At 42.7% G+C, this 26,291-nt stretch overlaps 1 protein-coding gene across 2 annotated transcripts in view; it reads left to right on the forward strand.

The window, feature by feature from the left end:
- The first annotated feature begins 17,898 nt into the window (after window positions 1–17,898).
- rasgrf2a (Ras protein-specific guanine nucleotide-releasing factor 2a) overlaps window positions 17,899–26,291 on the forward strand; it is a 34,208-nt gene continuing 25,815 nt past the window's right edge. For both annotated transcript variants that reach the window (XR_014593543.1, XM_083929447.1), the window contains exon 1: window positions 17,899–18,594. Coding sequence is in view for 1 of the 2 variants with exons in the window: in XM_083929447.1 (XP_083785573.1) it covers window positions 18,316–18,594 (279 nt within the window). In the remaining variant the exon portion in view is untranslated. The remainder of the gene's footprint in view (window positions 18,595–26,291) is intronic.

A 26,291-nucleotide genomic window follows, 5' to 3' on the forward strand; every position in this document is an offset into this window, starting at 1 on the left:
TTAGACCTCACATCCATCCCATTCTCATGGACTTGATACCTCAGGAATGCTTGAGGTAATGTCTTCGCATTGGGCACAAATGTCTGATTTAGATGTTGAAGGTCAAAGGTCACTTAGACCTCACATCCATCCCATTCTCATGAACTTGATACCTCAGGAATGCCTTGAGGTAATGTCTTCGCATTGGGCGCAAGTGTCTACCGGGACACAAGGATCGGGCCGCAACCGCTTGTTTTCATTGTCGATTAATCTGTCGATGGTTCTCTCTATAAAACGGTTGTTTGGTCTATAAAAGGTCAGAAAATGGTGAAAGAGGTTGATCTTGTTTTGTCCACAGCTAAACGATATTCAGTTTACTGTCAGAGGTTAAAAGAAACCTGAAAATATTCACATTTAAGACGCAGGAATCCGGGTATTTGGACATTTTTTCGACTGATTATCAAAATAGTTGGAGATTATTTCAGTAGTTGACAATTAATTGACTAATCGTTGCAGCTCGTTTTTGTCCATAACTAGCATTGGGTGTTGCTGGTTGCCAGGGTTGTCTGTTGTTGGGTGCAGCTACTGTAGGCTGGCACTGGGTGAAATGGAGTTAGCCAATCGTGCAGCTGCTTGGGAGCCTCAGTGAAGGGGGCGTTCTTTGTCCCAGCAGCTGAGTGAGCGGAGATGGGCAACAACCAGAGTCACTATAGGCCGAGCATTCACTCCATGGACTGAGAGAAAGGAGAGGAACGCCATTCAAACGCACGCCCACATGGCTACGCTGCTCCTGGATGCTAACATCACTTTCATCTGCACTTAGCTGGAACGGCTAACGCTAACGGCTAACGGCTAACAGCTAACGGCAAAGAAAGATTTCCATTTGAAGACTGGCTGATAAACACTGATTAGTCGTATTTAGTCGTTCCCCTGTTTGATGACATGGAGCAGGCTGATCGCTTGACACTCGCAACCAACCTGGCAACCCGACTGCTGGACTTATTTTTTGTTGTTGTGACTACGATCTTGAGACACTCGATGGAGCTCTTCATTCTCCATATTCAACCTTTCAATCCTTCCAAGTCTTCACTGCAGATATCATGTAACTTTGGATGTGAACTGTAACTTGACTGGTTGGCGCAGGGATTCAACCATAAGGTGGTTAACTGTCATATCCCAGAGATCTACCTGAGCGTGGACGCAGGAGGTTTGTTTTGGAACAGCAGAGCACGCAGAGCTCTTGTCTTTTTTTATTTTTCTTGCATGCAGGATCCATTCAACAGCTCCTTTTCATGCCCGTCCTCCGCAGCACCAGCAGAGGCAGCCGCTCTTTATCAGCCTTTGTGCTGCGTGTCCTTGCTTCTCTCCATTAGACTGGAGACGGTGGCAGTTACCAACGTCTCAGACAGCAACAGAACATTTCCCCCCAATGAGTCACACGGACCATGAGACTGAAGCAGCATTTACATCTGTGAAGGGTTACACAACGGCGTGCACAGCAGCCACAGTGGCGCGGCGTGTTTGCGCAGGGCCCGTAAATGTCTGCCGCTGCGACCGTAAAGCCCACGTTAAACAGCGACGCCTGTCAGACGAGTGTCAGGGCGGAGTCAAACGCCTTTGGGAGGGTTTTTAAAAACGGCAGAAGGTTAAAAAATACAATAAAATGGTTAAAATTGAAATGCATCATATGCTGTTTATATTATATCTGTAACTGTTGAGCGCTACATGGTATTTATGTGTTTATTTATTTATTTAATTTAGATTTAAAGCTTGTGTTGCCATTAGCAACGCTCAACTTTCCACTTTAATCGAAACAGTTTTATGTTTTAACCATTGAGTGAAGGAGAAAACTCTATTATTTATATATTTGTATTTTTATTTATTTGTTTTTACTCCAAGGGAAAAACAGAGTAGAGCAAATTAATCTTTATTATTATTTATTTATTCATAAAGACGTTTTAATGCAGAAATGTTAGATATGTAATATGTTTTAAAGTAGTTACAGTATTTGGAAAGCACTCATTTAAACTTAAGATAATAAAACCTGCAAATATTTTAGTATATATTTTCTTTTACAATAGTTTTTATTGGTGGTTTGTAAAATATAAAATTTCCACTAATAAATAAAATAGATAAGATGATATGAGTCCTTTACACATTATTGTCTTTTCCTTTTTAATGTTTTATCCATTTATTTTATTATTGTTGTTAATTTTTTATATATTTATATAAATATATTTTTTATGTCTTACCTATTCCCCTAAATCATTGTATTATCTTATTTTTATTTGTTTGTTACTTATTTTTCTCTGTCTGTGGGAATGAGTTGTGTTGTTCTGCAAAACTGAAAACAATCAACGAACAAAGAGAAAAAACATAATAATAATAATAATAATATAATAATAATACCATTAAAATGAAATAGATGTTACCACATTGATATCACAACTTCACCATTTGTACATTCGTTTTAACTCAAAGACAAAGTTCACACAGAATAATAATAATAATAAAAATGATAATAATAGTAACATTAATAATAATAATGATAATAATAATAATAATAATAGTAATAATAGTAATAAGGAGCTGGAACACGCCGCCTCACTCATCCTTCAGATGTTGATCTATAAAACATAAAGAAGGCCCAGATCTGCTCTAACAACAATAACTCATAAACATCATCTGCACATCTGCTGTTTCACAAACACAGGAATAATTTCTAATGTTCACAGAGGAGGAGCTCACAGCTTAGTCCTGCTGTTGTTTCTCTTTATTATTATTTATGACGTTGTTATTGTTGTTGTTATTGATAAAACAAGTGAGCAGCAGTTTTGCTGTTGGACAGATGAGGTGGAGGTGGAGGTGGAGGTGGAGGTGGAGGTGGAGGTGGCGTGCACTTCATCACCTCTGCACACATCCATCACTGAGTCATTAAAGCAGAAGGGAACATGGCGTCCTACGCCACTGACGGACGTTACGGGAGCATTTGTGTACGTTTGATACCACGTCATTACTTCAGTCCTCCACTACGTCCATCTACGTATGAGCAAGACATCAAGAGTTTACCTTTAGTCTTTGGTTTCTTTCTGGTCAATTTACCTCCATTTTGAGTCATTATGCATCTTTTTGTGGTGGTTTTGCATCTATTTTTAGTCATTTTGCATCTTTTTGTGGTGGTTGTGCATCTATTTTTAGTCATTATGCATCTTTTTGTGGTGGTTTTGCATCTATTTTTAGTCATTTTGCATCTTTTTGTGGTGGTTTTGCATCTATTTTTAGTCATTTTGCATCTTTTTGTGGTGGTTTTGCATCTATTTTTAGTCATTTTGCATCTTTTTGTGGTGGTTTTGCATCTATTTTTAGTCATTTTGCATCTTTTTGTGCTGGTTTTGCATCTATTTCGAGTCATTTTGCGTCTTTTTGTGGTGGTTTTGCATTTATTTTTAGTCATTTTGCATCTTTTTGTGGTGGTTTAGCATCTATTTTGAGTCATTTTGCATCTTTTTGTGCTGGTTTTGCATCTATTTCAGACATTTTACGTCTCTATTTTGTTGTTTTGTTTCTCTCTTTGGTCATTTTACATCTATATTTAATCAGTTTGTGCGTCTTTGTCATCATTTTTTGACTATTCGTAGTCGTTTTGCATCCCTATAGTTGTTTCTTGTCTCTTTTTGGTCGTTTTGTGTTCTTTTAGCAGGTCAGGTCCCTTCACTGTACGGGTCCCTGGACCTGTGCCCTGTGGACCCGTGCAGTCATCCATCCACGGGTGGTGGGAAGCCAAAATTGCAAGAGCTTTTGTGACTTTCACAAATCTCGCGTTAGCATCTAGAGTCAAGACGCAGATTCAACAACATCATCAGTGGAGTTCTCTGATTGGTCGCTCTCTGAAATGACGGCTCTGCCCAAAACTGATCATTAGTCACGTTAATTATAATGAACAATAAGTCTGAAACATTTTCATCTGCTGATAACAGTAATGATTTTACTTTTTTACTTATTATTGTTAATATCATATATTTAATAATCATGCTTCTATAACTGATGGAAAGATGGTGTCAGTGTGATTTTCCTGAGGTGTTTTCAGAGCTGTAACGTTAAAGACCCAGAATGAATATGTTGAAATATAACTGTTACTATAACGAACTCCATAGCAACCAGCTGACAAGTGTTGGTATGTTAACATGTTGCAGCGTTATAACAGGACACATGTGTCTCCTATCGTTCTGTTTTACACAGAACACAAACCGGTCTCTCATCACAACGTGGAATAAATCATCAGTTTCACAATAACGGCTCTAATATTACAAGATATTAACATTTTTTAACCCTATTCTAACGTTTAATAGATGCTTAATTATATAAAAATACAAACAAACATTGATTTTACCCTCATGAAGTAAATCAAGTCAAACGAGGCTCGTGTTGTTGCGTTTAATGCAGCGTTTGTTTCCACGCTGCTGCAGATTCAGGAGAGAAAAGTCCACTTCACCTGAACACTCATCACTCTGTGTGTGTGTGTGTGTGTGTGTGTGTGTGTGTGTGTGTGTGTGTGTGTGTGTGTGTGTGTGTGTGTGTGTGTGTGTGTGTGTGTGTGTGTGTGTGTGTGTGTGTGTGTGTGTGTGTGTGTGTGTGTGTGTGTGTGTGTGTGTGTGTGTGTGTGTGTGTGTGTGTGTGTGTGTGTGTGTGTGTGTCTCTTACCAGCCTACGGTCAGGATTAGTCCTCTTGCAGACATCTACTCGCCTTGTTGTGCAGAGCTTCAACTGACTGTGAGCAGGCAGTGAAGTGCTGAGTTGGTGTGTGTGTGTATCTGCGTGTGTGTGTGTGTGTGTGTGACAGAAAGTCAGAGGAGACGTAAGCTGCAGCAGTCAAGGTTTTTCCAGCGTGCGTTTGCTCCTCAGACAAAGTAGAGTGATGCAGGCTTGTCGTCAGGCAGCTCTAAGAAACAGTTAGTCCATCCCTGCAGCAGCAGCAGCGGCGGCAGCGCTGGAGAGTCACAGAGAGGCAGAACAGGAAGAGGTTGACAGAGATGAAGGCGTTGAAGGTGAAGCACTATAGCAACCCGGCGCCACCGCGTCTCTGATTTGTCTTTTCATTAGAACAGGAAGCTGTGATTCAGCAGAGGCCTGTTAATTGTTGTTACTGTTACTTTTCTTTTTTTATTTATTCTTTAGTTACACACACACACACACACACACACACACACACACACACACACACACACACACACACACACACACACACACACACACACACACACACACACACACACACACACACACACACACACACACACACACAAACACACACATACGCGCGCAGAAAAGGAAAAATTGTTTTGTCCACCTTATCAATGACATCTCCATGACAACCATCAAGGAGGCCTGGATGACGGCACATGTTGTAATTGTGTTAGAGGAACTGTTGTGTGTGTGTGTGTGTGTGTGTGTGCGTGTGTGTGTGTGTGTGTGTGTGTCATCAGGAGGATGAAGAGAGTCCTCAAACCTGTGATAAACCAAAATGCTGCGTGATTTAAAAACACAACAGTGTTCTTTGTCTCCTGTGCCCAGACTGTTACTAACCCAGCTGTTAATTGTCCTGTAGCCATAGTAACACTGACTTCACTCCGCACTTTATAAATCCACCACAAGATGCCAGCACCTGACCGTGTCTTTAACACGCGTGACCTTTGAGCTTTACCTCCAGATCCTTTCACACAGACGGCTTTAGACCATCGTTAACCAGAGCAGAGGCTCAGACAGGGGTCAACAATGACTGTTCATCAGCTGTGACAGGTTTTAAGGTTCACCTGAGTAACACTGATGCAGTCTAATGCAACAGTGCTGCAGGAAATCCTCCATTCATCTTTTTGTGCTGGTTTTGCATCAAAATGACTAAAAATAGATGCAAAACCACCACAAAAAGATGCAAAATGACTAAAAATAGATGCAAAACCAGCACAAAAAGATGCAAAATGACTAAAAATAGATGCAAAACCACCACGACAAGATGCAAAATGACTAAAAATAGATGCAAAACCACCACAAAAAGATGCAAAATGACTCAAAATAGATGCAAAACCACCACAAAAAGATGCAAAATGACTAAAAATAGATGCAAAACCACCACAAAAAATGCTAAATGACTAAAAATAGATGCAAAACCAGCACAAAAAGATGCAAAATGACTAAAAATAGATGCAAAACCACCACAAAAAGATGCAAAATGACTAAAAATAGATGCAAAACCAGCACAAAAAGATGCAAAATGACTAAAAATAGATGCAAAACCAGCACAAAAAGATGCAAAATGACTAAAAATAGATGCAAAACCATCACAAAAAGATGCAAAATGACTAAAAATAGATGCAAAACCAGCACAAAAAGATGCAAAATAACTAAAAATAGATGCAAAACCACCACAAAAAGATGCAAAATGACTAAAAATAGATGCAAAACCACCACAAAAAGATGCAAAATGACTAAAAATAGATGCAAAACCACCACAAAAAGATGCAAAATGACTAAAAATAGATGCAAAACCACCACAAAAAGATGCAAAATGACTAAAAATAGATGCAAAACCACCACGAAAAGATGCAAAATGACTAAAAATAGATGCAAAACCACCACAAAAAGATGCAAAATGACTAAAAATAGATGCAAAACCACCACAAAAAGATGCAAAATGACTAAAAATAGATGCAAAACCACCACGAAAAGATGCAAAATGACTAAAAATAGATGCAAAACCACCACAAAAAGATGCAAAATGACTCAAAATAGATGCAAAACCAACACAAAAAGATGCAAAATGACTAAAAATAGATGCAAAACCAGCACAAAAAGATGCAAAATGACTAAAAATAGATGCAAAACCAACACAAAAAGATGCAAAATGACTAAAAATAGATGCAAAACCACCACAAAAAGATGCAAAATGCAAAGTGAAGTAATATTTCCCTCTGAGGCGTGTAACTGTAAACAATAGCAGACAATGTAAACGTCGAGTTGAAGTACAGCGCCTGTGTGTGTGTGTGTGTGTGTTGGTGTGAAAACAGGTGTTAAACTGTCCACTATTATCATTATCATTTGATACTTTGGTTACGGTTGTTACAGAGCTGCACATTCACCCTCACCAGAGTCCGTGTGTCTCAGAGCTGCGTTCCTTTCTCTTATCAGGCTTTTTAAAGGCTGTTTCAGACTCAAGGCCTCCTGGAAGACGCTCCCGTCGGCTACACTGTAGAATAATAATCATAACGTGAATGTTTGCTCTTTGCTTCAGGACTGGATCCTCTGATGCACAGCGACGTGCAGCCGTTCCCCGCTCACCTCCTCTGCTGCTCCTGATGGAAATCAGTCAGAGCGAGCGAGCACTCTCAGCTGGACGCAGGAGACACCCACGGGCCTGTATGTTTAGCCCTCATGACTAACCAGGCACCTGCTTGATTGGCCTCTTAAGGAGAGAACACACTTTTTTATTGGGAGGTTTTTCATGGTTGTTATTGCAGAGCAGCAGCAGCAGCATGCAGAGCAGCAGCAGCATGCAGAGCGCTGAATGTGCAGGTGGAACACTCTCCAGTCACAGAGTCACAGAGTTAGAGAGTTAGAGAGCTTAACTGTCAAACAGCTGTGGGACCACAGGGTTTTGTCACATGTGAACATTAAAGGGATCGTTCACATCTTTAGAAGTGGGGGTTTATGAGCTACTCCTCCATAGTCAGTGTGTTACCGGAGTGGTCTAATGCAATTTTCATACAGAAGATGCATGTGACTCCAAAAAAGATGCAAAATGACTAAAAACGAGGCAAATCAGACACAAAAAGATGCAAAATGACTAAAAATAGATGCAAAACCACCACAAAAAGATGCAAAATGACTAAAAACAGATGCAAAACAGACACAAAAAGATGCAAAATGATAAAAATAGATGGTCACGTAACGTTTTTAACGTACGAAAAGTGATGCGCAGTGATTCGTGTGTTTTTCGTACGACGGTGTGGATCCTGAAGCGATGTAGTTCAGCAGGGAGTGTAAAACAAAACACTATTTTTCAGACTTTAAATCTCATAAATCTGCGACTTCTTTCCTGTAGATTTTCACGTAACGACCCACTTGCCGTCCGTCAGCGTCTGTTTTTTTGCCGCGTTTATGAATTTCCGTCCGTAACTTTTTATTCCGATTCCCCAGGAACCTGTTAATGAGAATGCTTTGCAGACACACATCCATGACCCAAACACGTTGTCCATTCTTGTCCAAACGTATAAATCACAGCTGCGTTTAAGGATCATTTGCATCTTTACTTTAAAATCTAATCTGTGGTTTCCTCTTAATCGTGTTTCAGGGATAATCTCCCGTTTGCTGACGTGTAGATGAACCTCGGCCTGCCGCCATCTTGTCACCGACATCAGACTTCACTCGAACACATCCTGAGGTGGGTGGTGTTCAGGAAACTGCTCTGACAGGAGCTCTACCTTTAAAACAAAGGGCAGTGCTCAGACATATCTTACTGTTATGTCGTAGAACAGGGGGGTCACAGTGATCCAGTAAAGAGTCGTGTGGCCAACCAAGCAAAAACACACCTGACTCGACTCCTGCAACCACCTGAACTGCCTTCACACAGTTGATTTGTTGGATCAGGTGTGTGCAGCCACAGCGACCCTTTACTGGATCACTGTGACGCCCCAGAACGGCCCAGATACAACCCCACCACACGCTGAAGCACTGGACTGAAGCACCGCAGAGGAGTCGAGTCTCCTGTGACGTTCGCTTGGTTCCACAGAGGTGCTCTCCGTAAATAACACGCGTAAGAGATGCAACACGCAGCTGTGGACGAGACACGCAGCCTGTGAAGTGCAACAGGAGACAAGAGAGAAGGTAAAACGCTGTGATGGACGCTGCAGATGCTGATCAGCCATGTTTGCTTGGTGGTTGTATGTGCAGCGGTCATCGTGGCAGACACACACACTGATAGTAATCCCCCATAATCCTTTGCTGGCGATATCTGCAGAATGAGAGGGCTGTTATTAAAGCCCCTTATGTCCGCACCCGAGACCCCGCACCCGAGACCCTGCACCGGAGACCCCGCACCCGAGACCCCGCACCCGAGACCCTGCACCCGAGACCCAGCACCCGAGACCCTGCACCCGAGACCCTGCACACGAGACCCAGCACCCGAGACCCTGCACACGAGACCCAGCACCTGAGACTCTGCACCCGAGACCCAGCACCCGAGACCCTGCACTGGAGACCCTGCACCCGAGACCCTGCACCCGAGACCCAGCACCCGAGACCCTGCACACGAGACCCAGCACCTGAGACTCTGCACCCGAGACCCAGCACCCGAGACCCCGCACTGGAGACCCTGCACCCGAGACCCTGCACCCGAGACCCAGCACCCGAGACCCCGCACCTGAGACCCCCCACCCCGAGACCCCGCACCCGAGACCCCGCACCCCAGACCCCGCACCCGAGACCCAGCACCCGAGACCCCGCACCCGAGACCCCGCACCCGAGACCCCGCACCCGAGACCCCGCACCCGAGACCCTGCACCAGAGACCCCGCACCCGAGACCCCGCACCCGAGACCCCGCACCCGAGACCCCGCACCCGAGACCCCGCACCCGAGACCCCGCACCCGAGACCCCCCGCTGTGACACGTCACACGTCACACGTCCCTCGCTCACGAGCAAGTCAAAGTGAAGATCACTTTAAATATTGTAATAGTCTATCCATCTATCTCTCTACCTCTATCTATCTATCTATCTATCTATCTATCTATCTATCTATCTATCTATCTATCTATCTATCTATCTATCTATCTATCTATCTATCTATCTATCTATCTATCTATCTATCTATCTATCTATCTATCTATCTATCTATCTATCTATCTATCTATCTATCTATCTATCTATCTATCTATCTATCTATCTATCTATATTCTACCTCTCTATCTATCTACCTCTATCTTTCTATCTCTCTATCTATCTACCTCTCTATCTCTCTATCTATCTATCTATCTATCTATCTATCTCTCCATCTATCTATCCGTCTATCCATCTATCCGTCTATCTATCTATCTATCTATCTATCTCTCTATCTATCTACCTCTCTTTCTATCTATCTATCTATCTATCTATCTATCTGTCTGTCTGTCTGTCTGTCTGTCTGTCTGTCTGTCTGTCTGTCTATCTATCTATCTACCTCTATCTTTCTATCTCTCTATCTATCTACCTCTCTTTCTATCTATCTATCTATCTATCTATCTATCTATCTATCTATATTCTACCTCTCTATCTGTCCATCCATCCATCTCTCTATCTTTCTATCTATCTATCGATCTACCTCTATCTTTCTATCTCTCTATCTACCTCTCTATCTATCTATCTCTATCTTTCTATCTACCTCTCTATCTATCTATCTATCTATCTATCTATCTATCTATCTATCTATCTCTATCTTTCTATCTACCTCTCTATCTATCTATCTATCTATCTTTCTATCTATCTATCTACCTCTATCTTTCTATCTCTCTATCTATCTACCTCTCTTTCTATCTATCTCTCTATCTTTCTAGCTCTCTATCTATCTACCTCTCTATCTATCTATCTATCTATCCATCTATCCATCTATCCATCTATCCATCTAACCATCTATCTATCTATCTATCTATCTATCTATCCATCTGTCTATCTGTCCATCTATCTATCTATCTATCTAATCTATCTATCTAGCTGTCTGCCCGTCTGTCCATCTATCTAACCATCCAATCACCTGACGACCCCTTTAGATTCATCTGGTGACCCTTTAAAAGGGGCCTGACCTTTAGGTTGGACACCAAAACTTCAGTTGCAATTATAATACTTTAACTTGAGATTATAATACTTTAACTTGAGATTATAATACTCGTAGTTTATAATCCTCAGATAGATCAGAGATAATAATTGCAGCTGAGTCACAGATGGGAGCGGCCCTGTGAGCGTGCAGATGGTCACACAGTGGACACGGAGCAGGAGTCTGCTGCAGCCGTCTGGGGCCCGGCTGTGATGCAACGCGTCCTTGCCCTCTCCTTTAACCCCGGAGGGATTGTTTCTCTCTCTGCGCTCCTCCTCCTCCTCCTCCTCCTCCTCCTCCTCCTCCTCCTCCTCCACTGATGATATTAAGCTGCAATGAGACCTTTTCACTTGTCAGCATTCCCGCTGTTTGCAGGTGGACATCAGACGTGGTCTTTAAAGCTTTGGACCTGATCAGAGGCGACAGGACGAGGTTAATCCACCTCAGTGGGGAACGTGTTCGCTGTCGTAGCTGCTTTACCTACAGAACCCTGGATCCCGTCCACGTCCTACAGTAACTGCACAACATGAGACAATAACGCGTCCTCAGGAAACAGTCTGAGGTCATTTATGGAGGAAAGAAAGTCAAATATCTGCAGGTTCAAGCGTCTTAAATGTGGAGATTTGATGCTTTTCTATGTTTTCTGTCTTTGTTAAATGAATATTTAAGGGTTTTAAACTGTAGGAGGGAGAAATGCAGCTGTTTGACAGAGTTGGTTTAGACTTTTTTCGCTATTTTCTGACATTTTTTAGACTAAACGATTCATTTTAAAGCAGGTACGGAAGCCCAGAGGAGCTAAAACGAGACAAATAATATTCCAGTGATCCGTTTTTTCGCAGTTCCTGAATTTTCTTTTCATCTTTGAAGCAAAACCAACAAAAACAACAAAAGCGTGTTTGTGTTTGTAATACTCGTTTCGACCACCAGAGGCTGACGTGCACCACGACCCGCCGCGCTCTTCTGCCGCAGATTAAGATTAATTTCCAGTCAAACGAAAGACGTGACAGCGATGTTACACAAGTTTCACTCATACACAACAAATGCACCGTGACGTTTAGAGTTCATGGAGAAAACTCACCCAGAAGAAAACAGTCATTTTACGACATTTAATCTCATAAATCTGACACTTTTTTCTGTAGATTTGTTGCTTTAAATCTCATAAATCTGACACTTTTTTCTGTAGATTTGTTGCTTTAAATCTCATAAATCTGACACTTTTTTCTGTAGATTTGTTGCTTTAAATCTCATAAATCTGACACTTTTTTCTGTAGATTTGTTGCTTTAAATCTCATTAATCTGACACTTTTTTCTGTAGATTTGTTGCTTTAAATCTCATAAATCTGACACTTTTTTCTGTAGATTTGTTAATTTAAATCTCATAAATCTGCGACTTTTTTCTGTAGATTTGTTGCTTTAAATCTCATAAATCTGACACTTTTTTCTGTAGATTTGTTGCTTTAAATCTCATAAATCTGACACTTTTTTCTGTAGATTTGTTGCTTTAAATCTCATAAATCTGACACTTTTTTCTGTAGATTTGATGCTTTAAATCTCATAAATCTGACACTTTTTTCTGTAGATTTGTTGCTTTAAATCTCATAAATCTGACACTTTTTTCTGTAGATTTGTTGCTTTAAATCTCATTAATCTGAGACTTTTTTCTGTAGATTTGTTGCTTTAAATCTCATAAATCTGACACTTTTTTCTTGTAGATTTGTTGCTTTAAATCTCATAAATCTGCGACTTTTTTCTGTAGATTTGTTGCTTTAAATCTCATAAATCTGACACTTTTTTCTGTAGATTTGATGCTTTAAATCTCATAAATCTGACACTTTTTTCTGTAGATTTGATGCTTTAAATCTCATTAATCTGACACTTTTTTCTGTAGATTTGATGCTTTAAATCTCATAAATCTGACACTTTTTTCTGTAGATTTGATGCTTTAAATCTCATTAATCTGACACTTTTTTCTGTAGATTTGTTGCTTTAAATCTCATAAATCTGACACTTTTTTCTGTAGATTTGATGCTTTAAATCTCATTAATCTGACACTTTTTTCTGTAGATTTGTTGCTTTAAATCTCATAAATCTGACACTTTTTTCTGTAGATTTGATGCTTTAAATCTCATTAATCTGACACTTTTTTCTGTAGATTTGATGCTTTAAATCTCATTAATCTGACACTTTTTTCTGTAGATTTGTTGCTTTAAATCTCATTAATCTGAGACTTTTTTCTGTAGATTTGTTGCTTTAAATCTCATAAATCTGACACTTTTTTCTTGTAGATTTGTTGCTTTAAATCTCATAAATCTGACACTTTTTTCTGTAGATTTGTTGCTTTAAATCTCATAAATCTGACACTTTTTTCTGTAGATTTGTTGCTTTAAATCTCATTAATCTGACACTTTTTTCTGTAGATTTGTTGCTTTAAATCTCATAAATCTGACACTTTTTTCTGTAGATTTGTTGCTTTAAATCTCATAAATCTGACACTTTTTTCTGTAGATTTGTTGCTTTAAATCTCATAAATCTGACACTTTTTTCTGTAGATTTGTTGCTTTAAATCTCATAAATCTGACACTTTTTTCTGTAGATTTGTTGCTTTAAATCTCATAAATCTGACACTTTTTTTCTGTAGATTTGATGCTTTAAATCTCATAAATCTGACACTTTTTTCTGTAGATTTGATGCTTTTAATCTCATAAATCTGACACTTTTTTCTGTAGATTTGATGCTTTAAATCTCATTAATCTGACACTTTTTTCTTGTAGATTTGTTGCTTTAAATCTCATAAATCTGACACTTTTTTCTGTAGATTTGTTGCTTTAAATCTCATAAATCTGACACTTTTTTCTGTAGATTTGTTGCTTTAAATCTCATTAATCTGACACTTTTTTCTGTAGATTTGTTGCTTTAAATCTCATAAATCTGACACTTTTTTCTGTAGATTTGTTGCTTTAAATCTCATAAATCTGACACTTTTTTCTGTAGATTTGTTGCTTTAAATCTCATAAATCTGACACTTTTTTCTGTAGATTTGTTGCTTTAAATCTCATAAATCTGACACTTTTTTCTGTAGATTTGTTGCTTTAAATCTCATAAATCTGACACTTTTTTTCTGTAGATTTGATGCTTTAAATCTCATAAATCTGACACTTTTTTCTGTAGATTTGTTGCTTTAAATCTCATAAATCTGACACTTTAAATATTAAATATGCTTTTCGTCCTGTTTAAAACGCGGGTGCACTTCAGCCTCTGGAGGCCAAAATGAGTATTACAACAAATCAAATGTCTTTAATCCTGGTTCGACCACGTGAAGCACTTTGTAACTTTGTTTTAACCGTTCTTGTTAATTGTTTTTATTATTATTAAGCTGGGTCAGGACCCAAAGAACCAGGTCGCGGGTACAAGCGTGTGAAGTGTGTTTCCTCAGGAGGGGGGCTGGAGTCTCCCTTAGAGAGAGGGGGAGAAGTTCAGCATCCGTGAGGAACTCGGAGTAGAGCCGCTGCTCCTTTGTGTTGAAAGGAGCCAGTTGAGGTGGTTCAGGATCATCTGGTAAGGATGAACCCTGGGCGCCTCCCTAGGGAGGTGTTCCAGGCACGTCCAGCTGGGAGGAGGCCTCGGGGAAGACCCAGGACCAGGTGGAGAGATTAGATCTCCACACTGGCCTGGGAACGCCTCAGGATCCCCCAGTTAGAGCTGGTTAATGTGGGACACGTTCATGCTCAGCAGCAAAGAGGATTGAGCAAATAACAAAAGCATCTGTAAATATATAAACAGTGAAAAGCAAAATATAATGAGTGAATAGACTTGGAGGTAGAATCCATAGTGATGCACAGGTGGGTGTGCATTGATGTTGCATGAGTTAACTCATTATGTTTATACATCCAAACAGACTATACCTTCTGTTCTGTCGAGCCGTTCCTTTCCCTCTACTGCTTCATTTGCATGTGAGCATGTGCGGCAGAGGTCCAGGATCAGGGTGGGTTATGGGAGTTGGCGTGCGGTTTACCTGGCGCTCCTGTTTTTAGCAGACCTGCACCGGCGTGGGTTGGATCTCACTCTCTCCTGCAGCCCGACTGGTGTGGGCGGCAGCGACTCGGCTGAACTGGAAGGACGGTTTGAACTCAAAGTGTTGGAGGAAGTTCTCTCATCCTTTACTTTAGTAAAAGTACGAACACCACAGAGTGGATCTACTCTCAGTGAAAGTCCTGCGTCCAAGGGGTTTAGTAAAATGTGCATTAATGCAGAGAAACGCCCTCTGACTGCTCTGCTTGCATCAGACCAGACCAGCCTGGTCCTGGTCCTGGTCCTGGTCCAGTCCCAGCCTGGTCCTGGTCCTGGTCCTGGTCCTGGTCCTGGTCCTGGTCCAGTCCCAGCCTGGTCCTGGTCCTGGTCAGATGCGTACATGAACTGATGAAGCCTCTTGGATGAGAGGTGAAACGTCTTCCTGACAAATAACCAAGTCCAGTTGCTTTGGACTGAAGCTGCTTTGGGGAAAAAAGAAAGTGCACTTGATGTCGTAAAGCAGAATGAGTTGTAAGGCAGAATGTGGAAATCACACCGGGAAACTGTTTTTTTTTAAATGTTTTATCATTTCAGGCTGTGAAACAAAAAAAAAACCTATTTCTACGGGGTATCGTGTTTTCTACAGGCACTGAATATGTAGTGGAGTAGAAGTAGAGAGTGGCCTGGACGACTGCTGACTGTGGCTCAGTGGTAGAGTGGGTCGTCCTACATTTGAGATATCGGCGGTTTGAACTCCACCTCCCCCGGTCCACATGTCGAAGTGTCCTTGGGCAAGACACTGAACCCCTAATTGCTCCTTGTGCTGTGCATGGGTGTGTAAATGTGTGTGAATGGTTACATTAGATGGTCTGTAGATGTCCACTGCCGTCAGTGTGAATGTAAAAGTCCAATTACTATGGAAAGACTCAGAACCTCAGATCTGTGCCTGGGTAGTTGTAGTGTGTCACGCTGGTCCAGTGTGAGCCGGTCCCTGCAGAGTGGGGTCAGACTCCATCACAGTAAAGTGACACTAAGCTGCCTAACAGATTAGAGCCATCGTCTGTGTGTCACATTGTGTCTTTTGATGGTGTGATACATGCTATCTGTGACACGACGGCCACAGTGTGTAGCGTGTTCCTGACCCTGATCGCTGCCGGGACCTGGACCTGACCCCGTGACTGCAGGGGGGCGGGGGGCAGGTCGAGGTCACGGGGCGTGTGTTTGAGGGTTTAATGCAGCGCCCCCCACCCCCCAGATCAGGCACAGCGAGCAAAAGTGAAAGGCAAAGTCTGCTGCAGATTATCTACACACACACACACACACACACACACACACACACACACACACACACACACACACACACACACACACACACACACACACACACACACACACACACACACACACACACACACTCGCACACGCACACGCACACGCACACGCACACGCACACGCACACACACTACAACATCTGTTTGTGTGTTCAGACCTGACGACCGTTTAAAAATAAACACTTGTCTTCTGAAGCACATCACCAGTTTACAGAATTAGAGACTTCTGCTTTTGTCCAGGTGTGTGTGTGTGTGTGTGTGTGTGTGTGTGTGTGTGTGTGTGTGTGTGTGTGTGTGTGTGTGTGTGTGTGTGTGTGTGTGTGTGTGTGTGTGTGTGTGTGTGTGTGTGTGTGTGTGTGTGTGTGTGTGTGTGTGTGTGTGTGTGTGTGTGTGTGTGATAACCATATCACAGAATTACATGTAATAAAATATATATATACTGTAATTTAATATGGTTATTTACTAAAATGTCAAGGTATCCGTCTGGAAACTTTGCTTTACAGTTTATTATAAATAATGAATGCACACATACAGTATTTAATATTGTTATTTACTGTCTATGGCATTTATTAACAATAATATATTGTAAAAAAAAAATAACTTTAAAAAATGATAAAACAACTGGCAGCAAAGTTTCCAGACGGATAACTGTGAAATTACAGCAAATAACCAAATTAAATCTCAGTATATTAAATGTAATTTTACTGATTTTGACTTTAAAATGTGCTCTGATTTTTATTACATGTAGTTCTGTGATATGGCTGTTTACTGTAATGTCACTGTTTCCATCTGGGAACGTTTCTGCCAGTTGTATTTTGTTCCTTTTCTGAAAAACACTTTAATAATTACTCCATATATATATATAAAACACCTTTTAAAAACAAAAAGGCCCTTATGTTGAAAAACATGTGCTAAAATGTCCTCTAGGAGCTAAAACATGTGCTATAGTGCCCTCTAGAAGCCAAAATGTGTTCTAAAGTGCCCTCTAGGAGCCAAAACATGTGCTAAAGTGTGCCAAAACGTGTGCTAAAGTGCCCTCTAGGTGTCAAAATGCGTGCTAAAGTGCCGTCTAGGAGCCTAAACGTGTGCTAAAGTGTCCTCTAGGAGCCAAAACGTGTGCTAAAGTGCCCTCTAGGTGTCAAAATGCGTGCTAAAGTGCCGTCTAGGAGCCTAAACGTGTGCTAAAGTGTCCTCTAGGAGCCAAAACGTGTGCTAAAGTGTCCTCTAGGAGTCAAAACATGTGCTAAAGTGCCCTCTAGGAGCCAAAACGTGTGCTAAAGTGTCCTCTAGGAGCCAAAACGTGTGCTAAAGTGTCCTCTAGGAGCCAAAACGTGTGCTAAAGTGCCCTCTAGGAGCCAAAACGTGTGTTAAAGTGCTCTCTAGGAGCCGAAACTTGTGCTAAAGTGTCCTCTAGGAGTCTAAACACATGCTAAAGTGTCCTCTAGGAGCATAAACGTGTGCTAAAGTGCCCTCTAGGACCAAAACGTGTGCTAAAGTGCCCTCTAGGAGCCAAAACGTTTATTATTAGACTTATTAAAACGTAAAAGTGGAGATCAGAGGAGTCCAGCACACCTAGGGCTCTGACGCGTCCCTTAAACTTTTGGCCCCCCTTCACGCGCTTTTACGCACCTGCGCTCCGGGGGCGTTCCCGGACTCGTGCGCTCCTGTGGACAGGCAGCAGCGCGCGGCGGGCTGCAGCAGCGACCTGTCTCTTTAAATCGGTGTCAAAGCCGATTACCGCTGATCTCCGTCGTGATTCTGTTTTCACCGTCTGTTCCCTCCGTCTATTTCTGTCTGCGCGGGGCCGCCGGGACCGCGAACGCCGCCTCGGTCTCAAACATTTGTGGGGAAACAGTCGTCGGGCTCGTGCGCTCCGGTAACAACTCGAGCCAAAGTTTGGACCGCGTGTGAAGCGTCGCGGAGAGTTTCCTGCGGCGGAGCTCGGTGAGGAAGCCGAAACTAAAGCTCCAGATCTGCGCTGAGCTGAGTGATGCGCGCTGGACTCCATAACTCCTGCCCTGTAAGCCCGGATTACTTTCCCCGCTAACGGAGACATGAGAGCGGCAGGGACCGTGCACCCGGAGATGTGATGTGATGTGATGCCTCGGGTTACCGTTTGAAGTTGGCACCAGAATAAAAGCAGAATCCGGTTGGACGTACAATGCAGAAGGGCGTGCGGTACAACGAGGGCCACGCTCTGTATCTGTCGGTGGTGGCGCGTAAAGAGGGCTCCAGGCGCGGCTTCCTGAGCAAGAAGACCACGGAGAACAGCCGCTGGGCCGAGAAGTTCTTCGCGCTCTACCAGAACGTGCTCTTCTACTTTGAGAACGACCAGAGCACGAGACCCTCCGGGATTTACCTGCTGGAGGGATGCACGTGCGAGCGGGCACCTGCGCCCAAGGTCTCCGCCATCAGCAAGGAGCCAATGGAGAAACAGCAGGTGAGTCCCGCTGCACGGTCCCGGTTAGAGCAGGTACAGGTGCGAGCAGGGAGGCTACAAAGGCTGCAGAGAGACACAATGATCACAAATGGACCACTAAGAGACAAAGATGACCACATGAGACACAAAACAACCACTAAGAGACACACAGGGACCACTATGAGACACAAAATTACCACTAAGACACAAAATGATCAAAAACAGACACAAAATGACCACAAAGAGACACAGGTGACCCCACACGGACACAAAACGACCACAAAGAGACACAAAACGACCACAAAGAGACACAAAACTACAACAAAGAGACAAAATGACCACAAAGAGACACAAAATGATCCCAAACAGACACACCATCATCACAAAGAGACACAAAACTACAACAAAGAGACACAAAAGAACCACAAAGAGACACAAAATGACCACAAAGAGACTCAAAAGAACCACAAAGAGACACAAAACGACCACAAAGAGACACAAAACTACAACAAAGAGACACAAAAGAACCACAAAGAGACACAAAATGACCACAAAGAGACTCAAAAGAACCACAAAGAGACACAAAACGACCACAAAGAGACACAAAAGAACCACAAAGAGACACAAAATGACCACAAAGAGACTCAAAACGACAACAAAGAGACACACAATGACCACAGTGAGACACAAAATAACCGCAAAGAGACACAAAATAACCACAAACACACAAAACGACCACAAAGACACAAAAACACAGCACAGAGGAGCCTGTTGTCTCGTCAGTCAGTGGATGGCGGCTGCTTCATGTTGTTTTCATTAGTTAGTTATTTAGTTTGACTCGGATGTTGTGTCAAACGTCTCTGGATGCGTCTCAGCTTCACCTTGTTTACACACTCTCACTCTGTGTTGGTGGTGTCTGACTCTATCATGGCTTCAGCTCGTGGCGGCGTCCATGGACGGGTTGTGACTCGCACAAACACGTGAGAAATGAAACTGTCATGCAGTCTGTTTACATGGAAAGTGACTTCAGACTCAGTATAACACTGTAAATCACAGAGGAAAGGAATGATCCAGTTTTTAAAAAAGCATTTCTTACTGTCTACACACTGAGGGCGCACTCCCACTGTGCCTCCGTCCCGTGCCCCAGCACGTTTCACGGCTAAAGTCTGGTTCCTTTGACCAGTGTGAGTGCAACCGTACCACGTCTAGGAGCGGCACGCTTGTCGTCCACGGCCCGTTTGGGAGAGGTGGGCTTTAGTAAAGCATGTTTGCACATGTACGAGCACGAGCGTGCGCACGTGTACGAGCACGAGGCCTACGGCGGTTCTGAGGTCATTTCCTGTGCGCCTGTTGGGACGTAGAAAAAAGAAGGAGGGACCATGCGCGGACATTTCAAACAATGGCGGTGAAAGGTTCACGTTGGTGTGATGCGGAGGTGGAGTGTTTACTGCAGATTTGGTCGATGAAAAGATTCAAAAACAGTCGACAAGACGCACAAAAACTCCGAGGTCTACGGAAAGATCTGGAAACAAAGCCACGCATCGCCATGACGTCATCAATGCGTGTGACGTGTTACGGCGTGATGACGTATAGGCAGCAAGAAGCATTCTCCGAGGCCCAGGTAGTGTGAGTACAAACGGGCCTGGAGGGGGGGACAAGGACCCTAAAGCACGGGGCACGGGACGGAGGCACAGTGGGAGGGCGCCCTTAAATGAGATACTTTGTTATTGTCCCACATCAGCAGCGTGTCTCTACGTGATTTATAAAGTTATACCGATGTAAAGAAATATACAAAAAACTCTGGTTTCAGGAGCAACAGCTGTGGTTACGTGTGGAGGAAAGGACGAACCGTGTAACAGAGAAACACACACTTTCAAAAACACCACCGTTGGCGTCGACCACGGGAGGAAACCGGGCGAGAACACCGACATAATGTTAACATTGGGAGGGTTTGCAGGTGTGGGGAGGAGGCGTGGCTCTAACGCTTTAATGAATCAGCTGTTTTCAGCTCTAACACTCGTCCATGTGGCGTCTCTGATGAAGACGCTAACACACCCGTCATCTGTAACCTCCTGGACGCTGTGATGTGTTGAACACAACACGTCCTTTTTGAAGAGCCTGATGCTGATGATGATTTAATTAGAAACAGAATTATGAAAGTTCTGTGGAAGCTAAATTTAAATGACCCATATTCCTGTTTTTGCTGCTGCTGCTGCTGCTGCTGCTGCTGCTGCTGCTGCTGCTGTTACTGCTGCTGCTGCTGCTGCTGCTGCTGCTGCTGTTACTGCTGTTACTGCTGCTGCTGATGCTGCTGCTGTTACTGCTGTTACTGCTGCTGCTGATGCTGCTGCCGCTGCTGCCGCTGCTGCTGCTGCTGCTGTTACTGCTGCTGCTGCTGTTACTGCTGCTGCTGCCGCTGCTGCTGCTGTTACTGCTGCTGTTACTGCTGCTGCTGCTGCTGTTACTGCTGCTGCTGCTGCTGCTGCTGCTGCTGCTGCTGTTACTGCTGCTGCCGCTGCTGCTGCTGCTGCCACTGCTGCCGCTGATGATGCTGCTGCTGCTGCTGCTGCTGCTGCTGCAGGGTCTGAAGATGTTTCATCAGCTGGCCTCGTGTGTTTGTTTTTAAAACTAGAAAATCTTATTGTGTTCTTCCACATGATGCAAAACCACTACAAAAAGATGCAAAATGACTAAAAATAGATGCAAAACCACCACAAAAAGATGCAAAATGACTAAAAATAGATGCAAAACCACTACAAAAAGATGCAAAATGACTAAAAACAGATGCAAAACCACCACAGAAAGATGCAAAAAGACTAAAAATAGATGCAAAACCACTACAAAAAGATGCAAAATGACTAAAAATAGATGCAAAACCACCACAAAAAGATGCAAAAAGACTAAAAATAGATGCAAAACCACTACAAAAAGATGCAAAATGACTAAAAATAGATGCAAAACCACCACAGAAAGATGCAAAATGACTAAAAATAGATGCAAAACCACCACAGAAAGATGCAAAATGACTAAAAATAGATGCAAAACCACCACAAAAAGATGCAAAATGACTAAAAATAGATGCAAAACCACCACAAAAAGATGCAAAATGACTCAAAATAGATGCAAAACCAGCACAAAAAGATGCAAAATGACTCAAAATAGATGCAAAACCACCAGTAAAAGATGCAAAATGACTCAAAATAGATGAGCCCTAAATAAGATTGTGATTAACGCGTGCACCTTCTTTGGTTCTGACCCTCGGCCCGCCCCGTAGTTTTGTGTAACTGACAGTAACAGTAACACTGTGGCTAACACACAGAAACAAAGCTCCTAAAGCAGAACTGAATAAAGAGCAGCAGTAACTCACCTCTCAGGTTGTCGTGCACACAACGTTTCCACTGTTTACTGTTGTTTCTGGCCTTTAAAGTCAACTTTCCTCACACACTAGAGCGGATCCTGGGTGTTTGTCCAACAGCTCAGAGAATCCTGCTGTCACACATCAAGGTATCATCATCATCATCATCATCATCATCGTCATCGTCATCGTCATCGTCATCATCGTCAGGAGGCAGAGGAGGACACGACTCAGCTGTCATCACACTTTAACATGTGCACTTGCTGTACTTTGGTCTGTTTAACGTCCTGGATCATCATCAGATCTCTACTTTTCTATCAAACTCTCTCTAAGGGCGCCCTCCCACTGTGCCTGCGTCCCGTGCCCCGTGCTTTAGGGTCCTTGTCCCCCCCTCCAGGCCCGTTTGTACTCACACTACCTGGGCCTCGGAGAATGCTTCTTGCTGCATTTTGTTGGGTTTTTTTCAGCAACATTAGTCAGGGCCCCGGACTTTATGGGCCCCTGGATCTGTGCCTGGTTGACCCATTCACAAATCCATTCATAGTAAACACAGCAGAAAAGGGAATCCACTGGACCTCATCAAATGTCTTTTTTTTCGAACAACAGTCAAAAATATTCAATTAACTGTAAAGCAACACGAAGAAACGCAGCAAATTCATTTCAGACGCTGGAACAACAAATGTTTGGCTCCTTTACGGTGAATTAATTATCAAAATGAGCATCAGTTAGTTTTCCGTTACGTCTCCTCATGACACGCTTTAAATGTACTTAAAGAAAAAGTTAGTGTTGCAGTGACATCGTTTTATAGTTCTTAACTCATCTAACAGCCAGACTAGAAGTGACCAGACTCCAGGCGCACGGTTTGATCTCCTGCTGAACGACTGCAGGCTGGAATCTAAAGCAGGTTTCTAATGGAGGAGCATTAAAGTGAGACAAAGCATCAGAGAGCATCAAAGCCCTTGTGTCCGACTGAACACTCACCTGATGTCCACTCTCCCCACAGAGCCGTTAATCATTCAGGGCTGTATCTGTGGCTGCTCAGTACACAACCAGTAAACTAAATATACGTCTTTGTTGTTGTGGATCTCATCCTCTTAAAGTTGTTTTTATCGGAGGGGATCACGTGATCATGGGATCACGTGATCATGTGATCATGTGTCGGATAAACCCATCAACCTGATATCTTCTCCAGTCAAACTCTACCTGCTGTTTGGGCTGAATGCACTTTTTGCATCTATTTTAGTCATTTTGCATCTTTTTGTGGTGGTTTTGCATCTATTTTTAGTCATTTTGCATCTTTTTGTGGTGGTTTTGCATCTATTTTTAGTCATTTTGAATCTTTTTGTGGTGGTTTTGCATCTATTTTTTAGTCATTTTGCATCTTTTTGTGGTGGTTTTGCATCTATTTTTAGTCATTTTGCATCTTTTTGTGGTGGTTTTGCATCTATTTTTAGTCATTTTGCATCTTTTTGTGGTGGTTTTGCATCTATTTTTAGTCTTTTTGCATCTTTTTGTGCTGGTTTTGCATCTATTTTTACTCATTTTGCATCTTTTTGTGGTGGTTTTGCATCTATTTTTACTCATTTTGCATCTTTTTGTGGTGGTTTTGCATCTATTTTTTACTCATTTTGCATCTTTTTGTGGTGGTTTTGCATCTATTTTTAGTCATTTTGCATCTTTTTGTGGTGGTTTTGCATCTATTTTTACTCATTTTGCATCTTTTTGTGGTGGTTTTGCATCTATTTTGAGTCATTTTGCATCTTTTTGTGGTGGTTTTGCATCTATTTTTAGTCATTTTGCATCTTTTTGTGGTGGTTTTGCATCTATTTTTAGTCATTTTGCATCTTTTTGTGCTGGTTTTGCATCTATTTTTAGTCATTTTGCATCTTTTTGAGGTAGTTTTGCATCGATTTTTAGTCATTTTGCATCTTTTTGAGATCAGGCCCACCACTTTGGTTTCAAAATCCTGCTTATTTTTCAAGTCTCAAGGTTGGCAAGTACGGCGGAGGTACACGAACACAAAGGTGCTCATTCTAGTTGGATTATTGTAAAGCTCAAGAGAGCGGGGACAACATTCTTTGTTTGCAAGTTCATTTTATACATTCAAAGTATATTGGGTGGCGACACAGTGATGTGGTGGTTAGCACTGTCGCCTCACAACAAGAGGGTTCCTGGTTTGAATCCCGGCTGGGGCCCTTCTGTGTGGAGTTTGCATGTTGTCCCCGTGTCTGCGTGGGTTTTCTCCGGGTTCTCCGGTTTCCTCCCACAGTCCAAAGACGTGCAGGTGTTGGGTTCATTGACGACTCTAAATCACCCGTAGGTGTGAATGGTTGTCTGTCTCTGTTCGTCTCTATGTGTCCTGTGATAGACTGGCGTCCTGTCAAGGGTGGACCCCGCCTCACGCCCGATGTCAGCTGGGAGCGACTCCAGCCCCCCGCGACCCTCCGACCCTGTGAAAGTCAAGTGGTTGAAGATTGATGTATTTATTAGTCCATGTAAACGTGTATGTTCATGACACAGTGAACAAGTGAAACACAGAAATACCATAGACGTGTTCACTCACTGAACACCGTGTTTGTAACGTTCCCCTGTGGTTGGATTAGTCTAAGAGGGGTTAAATAGTTTGTTAAATATGGTCAACAATGAGCGAGGGATACAGTTCAGGGCTGTGATTTTCTGCCTGATGAACTGGAAACATAAGCCAGGCTGCAGCTTACGGAGCTCAGTGAAGGCCTGGGATTGTTTTTGTGCATTTATGTTCATCATCGGCTCCAGAGAGCGGCAACTTCCTGATTTGTAGCTTAGAAGAGAACATGTGCACTTGTTTATCCTCTCACTGACACGGAGTCGATGTCGACCCTGGCGAACCATCGTACTTACAGATGCGTGTCTGTAAGTACGATGGTTCGCTGTGTCTGTACAATAAATGCATTCAAACAGGTGAAAACAACCCAAAGCTGAAAGAATCATTTAAATGCATCAACTTCATATGATGAGAGCGATGAGATTAAACCAAAAAAGTGAAGTTTCAGGTTAAAAACCGAAACAATAAGATGATAAAACACTTCATGGAGGTCATTTTGTCGTTCAGGGGCCGAGTTATTCACCAAACATTTGATCTCAGCGCTAAAAGTTCTTCAAACCTGTTCCCAAAGCCTTCCTAAGGAGTGGAGGGACTCCTGAGATGAGACCAGAGGGCGAGGTCGACCTCGTTGCTATGGATGACATCATGTTCATCCCTTCTACGCCCACAGTGATCGGCTGAGAGGGAATGAGTCCCTAGGAGTGAATTTATGAAAGAAGTGAATGAACGGCAGCACTCTGTGGGGTCTGGATCGGACATTTATCCTCCTGACGACAGCTGAGAGATGCTGAGATCGTCTCTCAGCTGCTTTTTCCCCGTGGTCAAACAGCGGAAAGTTGGACCAACTCTAATCTGCGGTGATATTGGTGTTTTTTATTGGTTGGTGATGTGATGTCATCCCTGACTGACTCTACCACCCCCATAATGCCATCTCCATTAAGGCCATACCTTTTTAAAAGCTCACCGTCATTGAATCTCTCCAAAAGGTTGACTTCAGCAGCCGTGTTAGCTCCTTCCTCATTTACTCTGAGGGACGTCTTTATAGATTTAGGAGCTACTTTCAGCGCCAAAATGCTTTGTGAATGACACTTATCTTAAAAAGTTAGGAGTCCTTAAATTAGGAGTGCAACGCCCTTATTTTTTAAGAGATACTCAGGTTAGGACCTACTCTGAGCCTAAAAGTGAAATTCCCTAGTTAGTGAACCCAGAGTCTATTAAAAGAGTGTTTTAAAGACTTACCTACTGGCCCCTGTACCAGCTCCTCTCATAGTAAAGTCCATTACAGTGGATTACCAGAGTCAATCCCAAAGGAAGGAGCCCATTGGTGCTTTGTTGTGTGTGTGTGTGGACTCTTCTCATGCTGCTGCAGAGGTTTGTGTTATTTTGAGCAGCATTAGTGGTTAAAAAAGACCTTTGAATGCCTTCAGCGTACTGCCCCGAGCTAACCACTGAAGCCACGTCCGGCTGTTAGCGACTCTCCTGGATTTCTCCGTTAATAGTTGTTACAGGAAAAGAACTGTCTCGATGGCTGAAAAAGACCATTGGATGATTTTTGTTGGCAGTTTCCAAGCCTTTATTATAAAGGACATACAGGAAATGGGGTGAGAGAGGGGGAGACCTGCAGCAAGAGGGCCTCAGGTCGGAATCAAACCTCCAGCCGCTGCCTCGAGGACCTTCAGCCTCTTTACACGGGGCGACTGCTCCAAGCACTGTGCCACCGGCCGCCCCCATGCTCTTAGTTATAGAAATATACAGTATATTATATATGAACAGCTTAAA

Source organism: Echiichthys vipera, assembly GCF_963691815.1.
Source record: "Echiichthys vipera genome assembly, chromosome: 16".
In the NCBI taxonomy this organism is placed as follows: domain Eukaryota; kingdom Metazoa; phylum Chordata; class Actinopteri; order Perciformes; family Trachinidae; genus Echiichthys; species Echiichthys vipera.